The sequence below is a fragment of the Malaya genurostris genome, chromosome 2, assembly GCF_030247185.1.
Source record: "Malaya genurostris strain Urasoe2022 chromosome 2, Malgen_1.1, whole genome shotgun sequence".
Classification (NCBI taxonomy): Eukaryota; Metazoa; Arthropoda; class Insecta; order Diptera; family Culicidae; genus Malaya; species Malaya genurostris.
The window spans coordinates 292,656,904-292,672,697 of NC_080571.1; the positions used below are offsets into that span (position 1 = coordinate 292,656,904).

Consider the following 15,794-nt stretch of genomic DNA (forward strand, 5'->3'; position numbering starts at 1 on the left):
TTCAAAACAACAAAGGTGCCTTTTTAAAGCACAAGAGCGTGAATAGCGAACCATTGCCCCACGTTTTTCTACGTAAACATAAATAAATTCCTTTTTTTCTGCCTTGACTAGTTGCCGAAGAAATTTTTAGACAATCGAGACTTAGACAGTCATTTCTAAACTGTATGCATACATAATGAAATAAGAAAATGAAATGCAACCGGGCCTGAAGTCATACTTTAAAAAAATAAACCATGTTTAGAAAAACATATTTTGCTTAGGGGTTAGCCAAATTTTGTGCTAGGGCACATAACCGTTTTTATTATTTTTACGTTTCGTCTTTGACTCATCAGTGCAGAGCAGTTCAAATTGAACTGCTTAGTGCTAAACTCGGCAGTTCAATTTGAACCACTAAGCAGACGTAAAGTTTCTACTATTTACAGAACACTTTTTGTTTTGCAACGGAGTACAATGTCTTTTCTTACGTGCCGAACGAAAACGTGTTTTCGACTATTTCTGGCCGATGCAGGTTTGGTTCATTTAAATTTGAACTGCTCTGCACTGATGAGTCAAAGACGAAACGTAAAAATAATAATATTTTGCTTGTTCATTGTTGTAGGTTCTTTTTTCAAGAATATAAGAACAACGATTGTACAATTATGTTTATAGATATGTGTAGCCACAATGAGTAAATTTCAACGATTCACGTTCCATAAGAATAAGGTTATGTTAATAGAGTTTAACCTATATAAGTGGAAATTGGAATCCAGCGCTTTTTATTTATTTATTGTATTTATTCTTCTTTTACTCACAAGACATGGAAATTAAACTGAATATTAAATGACTCAGTCTAAAAATTCAAAGTCAGCCCACATATGCTACATGGTTTGTAATCCGACAGCTGTTCTTTTTTAAACATGAAAATGATTCCAACCCGAGTAACGCAATCATTCACTCATCATCTCTTTATTAGTCAAGTCCAATGTTTTTTTTACGATGTTATTTAAAAGTGACTCTGAATTATTCACCGAAGTGACTTCATCTTCGACTGCATCATAAACCTAGCCCAAGCACAACGAATCCTTGATCTATACCAGTCTCACGGATCATCGAGACTGTTTGGTTCATAGCAGCTCAAATATCGTTAGGCAATAAATAATCCATTTCTCTGAACGATCACCGGCGTCATAAAAAAAATCCGAAACAACGTGCTTCCAAAAGCCAACAAAACTTTATGAGATGAGTCAAACAGGAATGCACACCTTCAGCACGTCCCGTTTCATTCACAGACAATTGCGCTGATAAGAGGCGGCAATACTCATCACTGTCGAGAAAATTCTTCCCCACTGTTTTATCTTACGCTAGGTAATTCTTGTTTTTTTTTGTTCCAATGAAAACAAACAACTTGTGATAAGTTTGCGCTCCAGTCATCCAATATCGCATTGAAGACGTCAGACTGACTTCGGCCGATGGTAAACAAAAGTGATCTCATGTTCTGGCACGAACTTCAAAGGAACTTGCAATCCACAGAAAAGCTGTTTAGTTAATTATCGTTACCATAAAGCTCGTTTTTTCTCGATTGTTTCCACTGAGCTTATTTCTTGAACCAGTGGCAGGGCGGCCACCTATGTAATGGAGCTGGTATAACTTCGATTGTGCTGTTATGAATCGGCATAAAAGACCAATTCCATGCCAATCGAAGGTCGATTTTTTTCTTGCATTATTAATTTGGATCAAATTTTGCAAATGCAATCTTTTTGACCAAAACAAATTGCACCAAAACAATTTGCATCATAAGTTTGCCATTTTTACTCTAGCATTGCTTTTGAGAAGGGACTATGCAAAAATTGCTTTCAATAATATATACCAGAAATGAGTCTGATCGATTTGGTATTTTCTGCAATGTTTTAGGTAATTACAATGACTATTTAGAAAAATTAATACTGTTGAAAAAACTTTTTTGCTAATTGTTTATTTTAAAAACAACAATTAAGATTCAAATATCCCAAATAAACGTATTATTGATTTTTTCTTATCTTTTCATTTGTTGTAGCTGAAGTCCGAAATAAAACACCGTCAAATTTTGAGAATGAAGAAATAATATTTGAAACAGTTAATGTCAAAATAATAATTTTTTTGCAAATTTAAAAAAAATATTTTTATATTTTTCAACAAAATTTGTTTAAAGATTGCTAAATTTCCATTAAAATTTTCCTTTTCCTATATAAGTATAATAGAGTATGGAAATACCAGTAGTAATAATGAATAATATCCTAAAGTAGTTACTATTCAAGGAACACAAAAATACTATTCATTCATTCCTGTTTTTGTAGATAAAATAGAAATTAGACGATTCCCAAATTTTAATGATAATGTAAAATATTTCGATATTTTTAAACAACAAGAAATTTTTAATAAATGCGGCTTTCGAACATTGTATAAGAACATAAAATAAAATTCTTTCGGGTAAAAGACCTTTTTATTTAATAAACCCAAACCACCCAAAAATCTTCACAAAAATAAAAATTTCCCGAAATTCTTTTTCCTAAACCGCTGTATCTCGAGAACTGTAGCATATAGCAAAATTTTGTTTAACATGAGAAACTCACAGAAAAGATGATTTTTGGAAACAGGTACGCTCAGAGACAGGACTCGAACCTGCGTTCTTATGCAATCCGTGCATACGCGTTACCATTTCGCCTAAGCTGTGATAGACACGGCTCTACCACACGACTGCGTCTGATAAGCGTACATCAAACATGGTCTAAATCCTAACCGCCTCACGACCGGTACGGTATCATATATCCGAACATCTCTGTTCATCAGACAACAAACACTAGTCTTCTCGCTCTATACCTATTCTTTCGCCCAAGCACTGGGTATAACCACTTGCTGCCTTCTCTACTATGCCAGTCGCTGCCTGGCTATCGTCTATAAAATCGTACATTAAAAATACATTTTTTAGGATTATCAAAAATTTACATTATTTCGAAAATATGTAAATATACATTATTGAAAATTTTCTAGAGATTTTTGCTTAAACCCTTCTCAAAAGTAAGACTAGAGTAAAAACGAGTTTAATCAACCTAGCAGTGAGATGATACCTTTTTTTATCAATCCGCATATGTTTTTTGCATGTATATTCTTAGGTGTTTTAGTGCTCATTATTTTAATTATCGTCGTTTTAAACGGCAAATTTGAAATTTTAATCACTGTAATGTCGAAACTGCAAATCGTATCGAATTTCAATCTTAACGTGTGACAATCGATTGAACATTCCATGAGATGCCGAAGTAAGTTCTACTTTAGAGTTTTTCGTCATTATTTATGGTACTTCCAGACCTGGTATTCAGGAACTAGCATAACCCAAAATGATTCGAATGGCCATAAATTTATACGCCAAACAAATTACATCTTACATATTTTTATGAATTTTAAAAACTCATTATCTGTAATTCCAGAATCGGATAAAATTTACCAATTTTATATGGGACCTTAAGCCCTTTAATTTGAATTTTTGTTTTTGAAGTTCGATTTGGCCTTTTTGAGAAAATGATTGAGCTTTGAGAAACGATTTGATACTGGAACCGGAAGTCTAAAATCGGTGTAGTCGAAATCAGTTAAGTTCACCTGAGGAGTGTGTAGACATCTTTGGGAAATTGTGGTGCGAATTAAAGTTTGGGAGTACATTCCGAATCCAAGAACGAATACCGCTTAAACTGAAATAAATTTATTTGGTAATCGACTATCCAAATCTGCAAAACCCGATAAACCTGATTAATTTATGTGAAATGGACATTTTTATACTAATCACCCTGTATCTCCTAAACCAGAAGTCGGATCTGACTAAAAAGTAAGATGTTTTATAGGATTTTAAGGTCTCTCATTTGAATCATAGATGATTTCTTAGATTTCATTTGAATCTAAATTGGTTCAACCATCTACAAGAAAAATGAATTGCATTATTTTAATTTCGGTTCACATATCATCTTGTGGTTCCGCAATCAGAAGTCGGATCCAAACGTAATTCAGGAACCTTGTTTGGGAGTATACTACTTTCATATGAATCTGAGTTTGTAGAAAACGGTTTGGCCATCTCCGTGAAAATTGAGTGAAATTTTTTGTCACACATGCATTTGCTGATCTCGACAAACTGAGTCGTATGGTATATGGAAGCTATGTTCTTCCAGCATTTATTCCTATAAGTAGTTTAAATCAATATAATTATGGAATTACTTTCAACTCGAAAATGCTGGTTTACATATGTCATATTCGAACGATTATGTTGCCAAAAACTAACCGTGCCAAAATCGGTCCGATCCAAAAAATGTCATAAAAAAGATGCTGTACACAGTCTTTTTGGTAATTAGAAACAATTGTATGTAACAGTATACAAAATCGCGTATCACGTTGCTCCCAAGCATTGCTTTGTCATACAGCGCTCAAAACTCCTACTGCTGGAATGGGGAGAAAGTCGCTTATACAAAAATGTCGATATCTCCGTTGAAAATGGATGGATTTTAACAATCTATGGCTTGTTGGATAACTATTACCTTGTGGAATCTAAGTATAGAAACATATTCTGTTTTCAAGGTCAAGTGTGACAGATACTGTCAAAAAACTAAAAATTTTGACATAAAACTTCGTATAACTCAAAAAGTACATCCATTCAACATCCGATCTCAAAACCATTCAATAGCGTTTTGGGTGACGGGGAGACCTTTCATTTGCCGACACTGTAGCAGAGGAGTGTTACAGTGGTATCGAGTCAACGGAGTGGATTTCGTCGAAAAGGATTGGCTGGCTTTAACCCAACTGCTCTAAATTTCGAACAATGGAGAAAAATTGGACAGTTAGCTAGCAGAGTGTCCAAAACATGATGATTGCTATTCGAAGAAAAGTTCACGATTCTATAAAAACGGAATAATTTTTCCGCTATTTTCTCTTTAAATGCACATAAATTACTTTCATTTTGAGCAGAGCCGCCAAGAAGGGGAGAGGATAAGGGGAATCCCCTTGGGTCCGGACATTTGAAGACTTTAATTGGTTTTTAATACTTCATAGTAAAAAATATTCCAATTGAAAACACTTTTGGCAAGTAAATTATTTTGTTAAGTAATTGTTTCCACAAAAATTAATTTTTTCCTCCTTCAGTTTTCATTTTTAATACTTTACTCCATTTATAATTCTATTCGTTCGAACTTGCTTACTACCAAGAGCGAAGACAATGAAGCAGGTAGACTACTTGGCACTTGAAACTGAGCAAGCAAAACTTCAAATGACTAGGTACGATTATTCAACTGACGATGAATCCTGGGAGCTTCACTTGAAAATGGCAGCAAAAGTCAAATGAATTAGTAGGGATATGCTGACGGTCGGCGGCCATAAATTTCATTTTTATCTTATGTTATTCGATTGAAAATGAAATTTTACCGCACTGATTCCAATGTTCTCAAGTTTTTAAAAATCATCAAACTTCCATTTGAGGAAACTGGAATTTTACGGGCTTTTACAAGAGGTTGGCGGCCACATCAAATACATTGCTTTTTTTTTATTCTCTTGTACTGGGGCCCGTAAAACTGCAGCCCCTTGGTCCCGAATATTCTCTCGACGGCCTTAATTTTAAGTACTTTACATTGTTAATTCATTCACATAGTTCTAAGATAGACAAGTTTATTTGCATCCAGCTATAAAATTACTCAAGTCTTATACTGTAAATCTGTAAGTTTATGCAGTGAAATTAAAATTATTTGATAATTCTTTGGTAAAAACAGTACCCAAAATCTAAAATAAATTATGCAGAAGGTGGGAAAATAGGTCCCTCATTAGTTGAATGACAGACAGCGAAAAACGTTCTGCGAAATCTACTTTCTCGGTATGGAACAAAGGATTTTCTGTTCCAGATCGTGAATGAAGGTGTGTTTTGTTCCGACCGACAATCAGACTTTTTTAAAGGCACAAATGACTGATGATGATATGAACTCATTTTTAAATTTTTGTGCTGAATGAATCCTTGTAGCTCTTAATCTGAATGATAAGTTCAGGATATCTAGCGGTGCAAAGTCATGTGATGTCGAATTTACTACCACACATAACAAAATCAAAAGACATTGCATGGCATGCTACGATTTTACTAGCATCAAGAATCGTTCCAAGTCGGGGCTCGAACCTACGGCAGAAAGCTGCGCCTTGCGACGGAATGAATCTCGTATTAATTGTGCATTTTGGCACCAACGAATCTTTGGATGTTAATTACTATCCAGCAGAGAGACGAAGTGAAAAATCACTTATGAGGAAGCATTTTGGATGCCCTAACAGGACCGTTTATTCTGTTGGTGTCGACGATGAAAGGTGCTGATCAAACATTGTTCGAAAAAGGTTAAAATCCTGCTTTTGCGAAGAAGCAGCGGAACTTCGATGAAAATGTCTCTCGTGCGAACGGCGCACAAAACAAATCCACAAATGGTTTAGTTGCTGAAATTCATAGCTACCTTCTCGAATGCATCAACGAATCGCACAAAGCGCAGACTGATTCGATACTGATTCTTGTTATGTAGAATGGTCTACACTGAGGTCTCTTTCTATGCGGGGGATACGTACCACATAAAAAACGGACAAAAAATAACGCGTAACTTCGTATATCCGCGTAATTTCGGATATTCGCTCAACTAATAACGGATATTCGCCTAACAAATAACTAATCCGCGTAAAAAACCGCAAAACTAAAGAATTTTTATTTGATACCAAATATCTCAGAAATGCTAAAAACGTCCAGACCGGGTATAATCTCACGAAAAAAATTATTTGGTAAAATCGACTTTGGGACCGAATCCGAAATCGAAAACAAATTTTTGTTTATACCAAATGTCTTAGAAATTTATGAAACGTCAAGATCTGGTGTAGTGGTGATTTTTTGAAAAAATCTAAAATTTTCTAAGTGTCAGAAAGTGACTTAAAAAAGTTTTCGAGATAACACCAGATCTCGACGTTACACGCATTTCTAAGGCTAAACAAGAAAACCGCGTATCTTCGGAAATCCGCATAAAAACACAAACATTGAAAAGAGGAGTTCCTAAGAAAACCGTGGTTTCTTGTGCAAAGCAAACAGCGCATGAAATAAATACGCAGGAGGTGTGCACAACATGTTGCTCTACGACATTATCAAAATGAATAGAATTCAAGTCGGTTCGATACTGATAATTGTTTTATGCATGCAATTTTTTAAAATCCCAACACACACACACTTTAAAAAGCAAAATAAAACCCGTGAAAACATACATACAGTGGCTTGGAGAACAGAGAAAATAAAACATTGCGCGTTATTAATTAAAATATTGTCGAACAAATAAATATTTAAACTAATAACTCTTAAAGATTACCATGGAGATTTCTCACTTTTCACTTTTAAAGTAATGTATGTAACAATATAAAAATCGTGTTTCACGTTGCTCGCAAGCATTGCTTTGTCATACAGCGCTCAAAACTCCTACTACTGGAATAAGGCGAAAAGTCGTTTACACAAAAATATCGATATCACTGTTAAAAATGGACGGATTTTGACAAAATATGGCTTGTTGGATAGCTATTACCGTGCGGAATCTAAGTCTAAAAACACATTCCGTTTTCAAGTTTAGTTGTGGCAGATATTGTCAAATTTTGACATAAAACTTTGAATAAGTGAAAAAGTAAACATCCGATTCATTTGCGACTAGTTTGATCAAAATCGGTCTAGCCATCTCTGAGATCTCGACCTCTTAGCTGACAACACACATATCGAAAAAGAAAAGTGGAAGAACTTTTTCCCAGGTATTCTAAATGGGATACGCTTGTTACGCATGCGCTCGAAAAGGTCTATACCTTCTTATGTAACTTTCGGTCAGGATACAAGAATGTGTGACAATCAGATGGCCACATGTCAAGATTGCCAAAAAGCTGTTCATTACGGTAAGCCATGTGATAAACTGGATAAGGAGACAACCACGCCAAAGGACAACGGTGCTTCCTTCACACCAACCCCAGTACACCTGTGACAGTCACCAACAACAGTGCAGTATCCCCTTCAACGAAACCATCCATCGTATCCCCTATAGAACAAAGTACCCCAGCTGCAGTTAACAGCTTACCATCCAACCAACCAGCAACTGCAAACAATGTACAACAAAGCGCATCTACAGGAACTAGCAACGAAATCAACAACAATACCACGGCAATGGATAACGAGACGAACCACGAACAAACTGCCCCTCAATCCTCGCAGGAGGGAAACGGAAGCTCCTTTCCCCCTAGAAAAAGGGTGACAACGAGATCCAATTCAAAAAAAATTTCAGCTAAAAACTCAGCTCAATCGGCCACGTAAAGCTTGTTCGCAAGTAGGCCTGAATAAAAATATCTTCTATAAAAAATAGCTTTTATTTGAATCTAATACTATGTTCACACCTGCAGAAAATAACATGTTTTAACGATAGTAATATAAAGTTAAAACCGCACTGTTCACACTAAGATTATGTTGTACTCATGACATATTACTTGGTATTGAATTTGTTTATAAACAAACTGCAAAAATGCCTACGGCGCAGGTAGGAAAGAAAAAGTATTTTGACAACATCCGAAAATTAAGAAATAAGCCCAGTACTTCTTCTAGCTATGAAGTATATTATCGTTCCACGCTTATTGACAATGTTTCGAATATTTTTGAGCATCAAATGACTAAAAAAGTAATCTTTTAAATTAAAAACAAATGTGGTTGTACCAGTCTGCGTTGCCAGGTCGTTTTTCAAAAAATCTGTATTCGGCGCAAAAATCTATCTGTACCATATCGGTGTCAGAGTCTCTTCTACATAAGTAGTAGAAAATTTCACCAAGAGGTGAGCAAAACAAAAAGGTCCCACGACAATCTTTTCTCATGTCTCATCCAAAATCGGTACTTATCTATATGACCCGTGAATTATCGGTATTTTGGGAGTACATATCTGTGTTGCGGTATAGAGGTCAAAAATTTGTATAAATACCGAGAAATCGGTATACGTTGGATCAGTTTTCAGTTTTGTTTTATTATGATTACATGGCTACTTTGATGGAAAACTGCTGTTGTTAAACAGCTTATCAATTGCCATAGTCGAAAAGTGAAGGAAAATGCTAGCAGGGTTGTGCTTTACTGACAATTATATCATGTTATTTCGGGAAAACATGTTTTAATGTGACGTTTCTGAATATGAAATAACGCAAAAGTAAAACATGTTATTTCGCTTAAAACATGAAATCAGAGTTAAAACTTGTTTTAACTCATAGTGTGAACATAGTATAAGTTCGCTAAAATCGTTTCAGTATGCTTTGAAAAAATAAGTGACACTATTTTCACTTTTTGGTGCATATCCGGAATTGGAAGTCGGATCCAGAAGAAATCCAGGAACTTTGCATGGGACCCAAAGACCCCTTCATTTGCATCAAAGTTTTTCAAAATCAATTCAGCCATCTCCGAGAAAATTGTGTGACAATATTTGTCACATACACATACACTTGTTGATCTCGACGAACTGATTCGAATGGTATATAACACTCGAGACGACTTTCAGAGTGATTACATAGCCGTTTTTACACATATTACGTTTCTTTATGGTAAAGGTATAAATCTAAATGTTTTCGAGACCTAACGCAAAACGGTTACCCACATTTTTTTGTTTTAGTCTTTGTTAAGACGTAGAGCCGTCTAGAGCTAGTTAAAAATATGATCTGACGGAGAAAACAGGACTGTAAAAGTGAATACCGTAGTAACCAAGTACAGCAAAGCATGCTTGGATTCCGTCTAGTCAATTAGACTTACTCTTCATGTTTTTTCATATGCAGGGTAGTTCAATTGGTAAAACAATTATACCGGTTAGGAGTTAGCTACGGGTTCGAGTCCCGTGTCTGCGGTAACATTTTCGCGGTTTTTATAACATAATTGCATTCGTATGTCTATCTTTCAATCTGTTTTCGCCAGTGTTTTCGTCAGTGCATTACAGTTAATGTTGAACTGTTATAACACCTAGCAGTTCAATATAAAGCATTAAGTAGGCGTAAAGCGCAAACTCTACCAGGATAACAACTTTTTCCAGCCAGTAAAATTCGAAAATCCGTTTTCGTTCGGCACGTCAGTTTAGACATGTCACTTCGGTGCAAAATTGAGCCCCAGCAAATATTTTGCATTAAGCAGTTCAACTTGAACTGATATGGACTGATGAGTCTAAGACGAAACGTAAACAAAATTCGATTTACTGTGGTTACGGTCGGAAATTCTTTGTATTCCGAACTAGACAGCACCGACATAAATAAAACGATTCATGTTGTAAGCTAAATAAACACAAATCGCGTTACTTGTTCTCCTGTGGTCATCGAGAAGATACTTCACGTTACATGGAACTGATAAGCCCAAGATTTTCTAGAGGCTTTGAAAAAAAACCTACAAGGATCAGCCCCATGGGGTTGTTTCGAGCCATTGATGTGGAACAAGGCAACCAAACTTTCTAATGATCTACAATCAAACAGTTCAATCAATCGTCACACTTTTGAATCCGCAATTGCACGAGAGTCTGCTTAGATAAGAGCAATCTAAGGAATTAGAAAGAACCAACACCGAACATTGTTTGTTTTATTGCCAATGAAATTACACCAGTATCCCAAATGTATGCAATTATATCTTTGTACATACTTGTGATACGATTTTGATATTTAAGCTTCTCTTCGCTTAGCTTGTGTTCATGTTTTGTATGCAAGCAGTTATTTTCATAGCATTAAGTTTCTCTACCATTCTGCGATTTCGGTTGAAGCAATTAACAATTAACGTCTGGCATGCTACGCGTAGAACTGAAACGTTAGCTACAATTTTGCTTCTATTTATAGATTCGCGTGCTTCCAACAGCTTCGTTTTTGCATCGATTGATCAATCAGAGTGATTCTTTCCCTTTGATATATCACTTAGTCCTTCAAAACCGTTGTCTATGGCAGGGAAATCCGATATGCCGGAGATTTTTAGCTACTAATCAAAATTTCAATCATTTATAATTGAAAATACGTGGCTTGATATATTCAAATCGAATCGTAGAAATATTTCCAATTACATAATGAAATAAAATTTATAATTGATACAAAATATACTGTGCTGTAAGTGTTTAAAACCTGACCACATTTCTACGTGTATTTTTCCTTGAGTTACTAATTTGCACCCCGATATAGAAAATAAAGATGTGTTCCACATCAAAAGTAAACCGACTTTTTTCTGTTTGAATAATCGCAAAATATAACAAAAATGAATTGAGCGAAAAGCGTCATGTTGAATACAAAAACTTTAAACGTAAATTCATAACTTCGTAACACACTTGGAACATTCGGATTGATTGGCAGTTTACTTCTCATACACTTTCGATTTAAACATATAATCATTTCACAGTTCGGTTATCGTGGCAAATCATCTTCATAACAACATTTTTTTGTACAATTTCGGAAACAAATTTTTATTTCCAACTAATCTTCGAATGCATCCTCGGTACTTATACTTCACGGAACAATCTCAAATTACGGTAATGAACAGAACAGCAGTTTTTTTCTGTCATCAAACAAATACACACACACACTCACACGCACACACACAAACATATATAATCAGTCACTCAACCGCAACCGGCAACACTAACTGGACGGATCGAAGATACTGCCGTAGAACAGTGGTAGCTGGGTCGCATCGTGACCCAGCAGCATCAGGAACGGGACATCGACTCGTACGGTCACCGACGGCAAGGAACGGAATATCGTGGAAGCCGTGATGGCACCGCCCTCCGTTCCCTTCTCGTTGATTTCCAGCTCCACCTTGTGGATGATCTCGCTTGCGTGTAGTCGCTGCCGGAGGGCATCATTTTGGAACACGACACGATTGCGATCGTACGGGTTGGGACTACTCTGGGCCGACGGTTCCAGTATGCCCGATAGATCACTGTTGGCCGGGCTGAAAATGGTCCGAAGGTTCAACTTCTGCAGCACATCCCGGAGGTTGATCGTGTTGGAGATCTTCATTTTGGGAATTTGAATGAGCGCCTTTCGGACCGTCATATGTGTCACCATATCGCCGATGTCTTTGCCGGTCAGCGTACTTTGGAAACGTTGCAACCTCGACCGGCTAGAATTGTTCGGTATGATGATGTAGAGAGCGGTTTTGTCACCCTGATATGGGAGACCAATTATTTTTGCGTCGTACTGAACTGCGTCGTAGTACGGAAAACATCCGATGACTGCCATCGTGAGCACATCTTTCGCCGTACCGGGGTTGGCACGACCGTCAGGATAAAACTTTTTGTAGGTTGTGGCCTGTTTCTCGAATACCTCCTTCCACAGTCCTTTGAAGTACAAAGCGCTTGCGATGATCATCTGCGTTTCGGTATTGACGTAGTTCGAAACAATCTGATTGATCTTTCCGAACGTATTTTCGCTGGCCCACTGGTTTATACTCGATGCCGATTGCTCCGGATTGTTGGCGAAATCCAGTTGATTCACTGAGCTGTTGTAGAACGCCCGGGATAAATCTACAAACTTACTATTCAGTGGTAGACCTCGCTTCACGAAGATCGCATTGGCCAAATGAATGATCTGACTCTCGGGAGTATAGTCCTCGTCTTCTTCATCGGAGCAGCGATCATTCTGACGCCACGGAATGGGTTGTGCATCGGGTTTGGATGATGCTACCTCTCGCAGCATCCTACCATACTGATGATGAATGGTGTTTTTCTGCTGCTCTTCAACGTTAAAGTTCAACAGTTGCAACAGCTCTTGCTTGGTCTCTTTGTTAGCGGCCAGCAGTAGAAGTGAGAGGGCACAAGCGATACTGACAGGGGAGAAGACCCCCGCGTTGGTTTGCTGTCCCAGAACTGTGCCGATTCGTCTGGCCAAATCGGTAACGGCAAAAGATGCTGCATCATACTGAAACTGTGGTTGACCTTGACTAGGGGGTGGCTTTGGTATTTGCTGTGGGCGCGACTGAGACTGCTGCTGTTGCACCTGAGCTTGATACTGTACATACTGAGGCCACTGTACGGCCAATGGCCTAGATTTAGGACGGAACGCACTATTCTGGGCGTTGATGGCACTGAATGATAGCACCGCTAGTACTAACACTGCGTATTGGCTACCTATCATATTTTCCCAACACAAACGATCAGTCTTCTTGAATGGCACCGGATCGTGTACAATTAGTGAATTGCACACCAACTATCACAAAGATCCTTCTGTGATCAGTTCCAGCCGCGAGCGAATGATCGTACAAAAACAGTTCGGCACTTCTTATTTGTTTCACACAACAGCTTTGACTGAGCTTGGCGCCGACTATCTACATCTGTGTAGGCAAGAGATTATCAACGCTCGTAAACGCACACATTAAGAAATGTTCGCATAATCTCGGTTCTTCGGCTGCCGAGCAGCGCTGCCGGCTTGATTGGTTTCTGATTCAATTTACGCTCACCAGCGTGAATGTTTTATGTGATTTACTAGTTGTTCATGGTTGAAGATGGGACTGCTATAGTAGTCTGTATGCTGCAAATCCGTTATTCATCTAGAACAATTGAGATTGCAAAATGATCTTTTGGAATAACAAGTACTTTCGCATTGCGGCCTCATTAAACTGTCCCAGAAAATATGGACGCCGTTAAAAATTGCTGCCTTTTCGTAATAATTGATAATCAACCTAACTTAACACTTTCCATGTGTTTGGTTCAAAATTTCGGGACTGCGAGAAGAGATTTGGGTTTTCGGAAAAGATAACACGATTGAGCAGAGATCGAAACCGAATTGAGAAAAAAGTCCTGCTTACCCTTGTTTAGGTGAACTTTGACTAAAGGCATTCAAGCAAAACAGAAGGTTTCAGCGCATTGTTCTTGAACGACGACGAAATTCAAATGCTAAAGTTTGGCAAGAGAGCTATGGTCTGGCAAGCTATTTGTGACTGCGTAAAGATTTCACAACCCCTAATTAGTACTTTTTTTCTGCTTACAAGCCAAGTTGACGGTTCAATACATAGGGCACTGGTTTTACCAACCAGTTGCCGTATGTTCAAACCTGGAAGGGTGCTTAGTGTCAGTAGGTTGTAGCACCAGCCATGCTACGCTATGAATCGACTGCGAAATCTGTTGAAACAGAAAAGCAAAAATTCCACAAAAGGAATGTAAAGACTGTCCCAGAAAGTATGGACGCACTTTGATTTCGCTGTAAATAATTCACAAGTGTTAGATATTCAAATTTTATTCGATATACTGATAATATTAGACTACAACAAACTTCTTGCGCACCTTCTTGCGAACGTTCCTCATTAAATTCCGTACAGACTTCTTGGCGACAAGTTTTGACACTTTTTCCAATCTTTTTCGAACTGTTTAATGGTTTCGGCTGCCGAGACATGTTTCCTAAGATGTGCCTTCGTTAATGCCCAGAATTTCTCAATTGGTGGAAGTTGTGGGCAATTTGGTGGATTCATGTTTTGTGGGACGACAGTGACATTTTTGGTAGTATACCATTCTACCGTTGGTTTCGAGTAGTGGCAAGAAGCTAGATCTAGCCAGAAGACAACAGGATCATTGTGGCTTCGAATCATGGGTAGAAGTCGTTTTTGTAAACATTCCTTGATGTATATTTCGCTGTTCATTGAAGCAGTGATGATGAAGGGTTTCGAAATCTTACCGCAGCTACAAATTGCTTGCCAGACCATAGCTTTCTTAAGAAATTTTTCTACTTCAATCGATGTCTCGGACTGGTTTAACACTTGCCCTTCTCGCAGTGTATAATATTGTGGTCCCGGCAAGGATTTGTAATCGAGTTTCATGTAGGCTTCGTCGTCCATTCCAGCAAGAATCGTATTGTACAGCTTTCGAACCCTCGGCCTGATCGATGCTTCTTGTTTCGGACTACGTTTTGGTTGTTTCTGATTCTTATAGGTTCGACTATTCAAACGTTCTTTAGCACGAAGAACATTTGACTTCGGAGTGCTTACTTTTTTGGGCACATCCCGAACTGAAACCTCCTTCTTTTGCTCGAACGCCTTCAGTATATGTTTATCCAACTGAGGCTTAGTAAGACCTTTTTGTCGACCCGTTTTCGGTTTATCCTCAAAGGTGTTATCCTCACCGAACTTCCTGATTGCATTTCGCACGGCTTTTTCACTTACTCCTTCCATTTTTGCTATCTTTCTCAGTAACAGTCCGCGTTCTGTGCACCATTTGTACACAATTTTTCGACGTTGTTCTGCTGAAAATCCACGCATTTCGAAACAAACTAATGGAAACGAATAAACAACTACACAAGTGGTTAGAGAAGAGTGTAAACAACAGGACGCAGCCATAAAAATTAACAGATTCTGAACCATTGCGAAATGGCTGCGGTTTTTGGTTGCGGCCATACTTTCTGGGGCAGTCTTTAATGCCAAGATTATGCTTTAATTGTTACTGCTTCGATAAACAACGAGGTATACATCAAGAAATATTTACAAAAAAAACGACTTCTACCACAAGGAACTTCTGTCTGGACTTCTACTGTCTTCTACCCAAGTAGCACACGTTATTACACTTCAATGACAGTAACTTATATGACACAAATTCATGGAACAAGTTGAAGACTTTGAAACGTGCATTATAACTGCTATGTAACTTAAAAAGCGTAAGAGGCGGAGCTTGTGCGACTTATCAAGGGTTACCAAACAACGTCTCAGTAAAGAATATTTGATTTGATTCAGTCCGCACATCAGTCACAATGAAACAGAAAATATAAGTTTGTGTCAAGTTACAATTTGTTGATGTTTTTCCCAT

General features: G+C 37.6%; 1 protein-coding gene across 1 annotated transcript; it reads right to left on the reverse strand.

Annotated features, from left to right (window-relative positions):
- Positions 1–11,369: 11,369 nt before the first annotated feature.
- On the reverse strand, positions 11,370–13,317 carry LOC131430598 (serine protease inhibitor 28Dc-like). The gene has a single exon (XM_058595682.1). It carries the CDS (start codon positions 13,138–13,140, stop codon positions 11,644–11,646), a length of 1,497 nt encoding a protein of 498 aa, XP_058451665.1. The 5' UTR covers positions 13,141–13,317; the 3' UTR covers positions 11,370–11,643.
- Between the last annotated feature and the right edge of the window lie 2,477 nt (positions 13,318–15,794).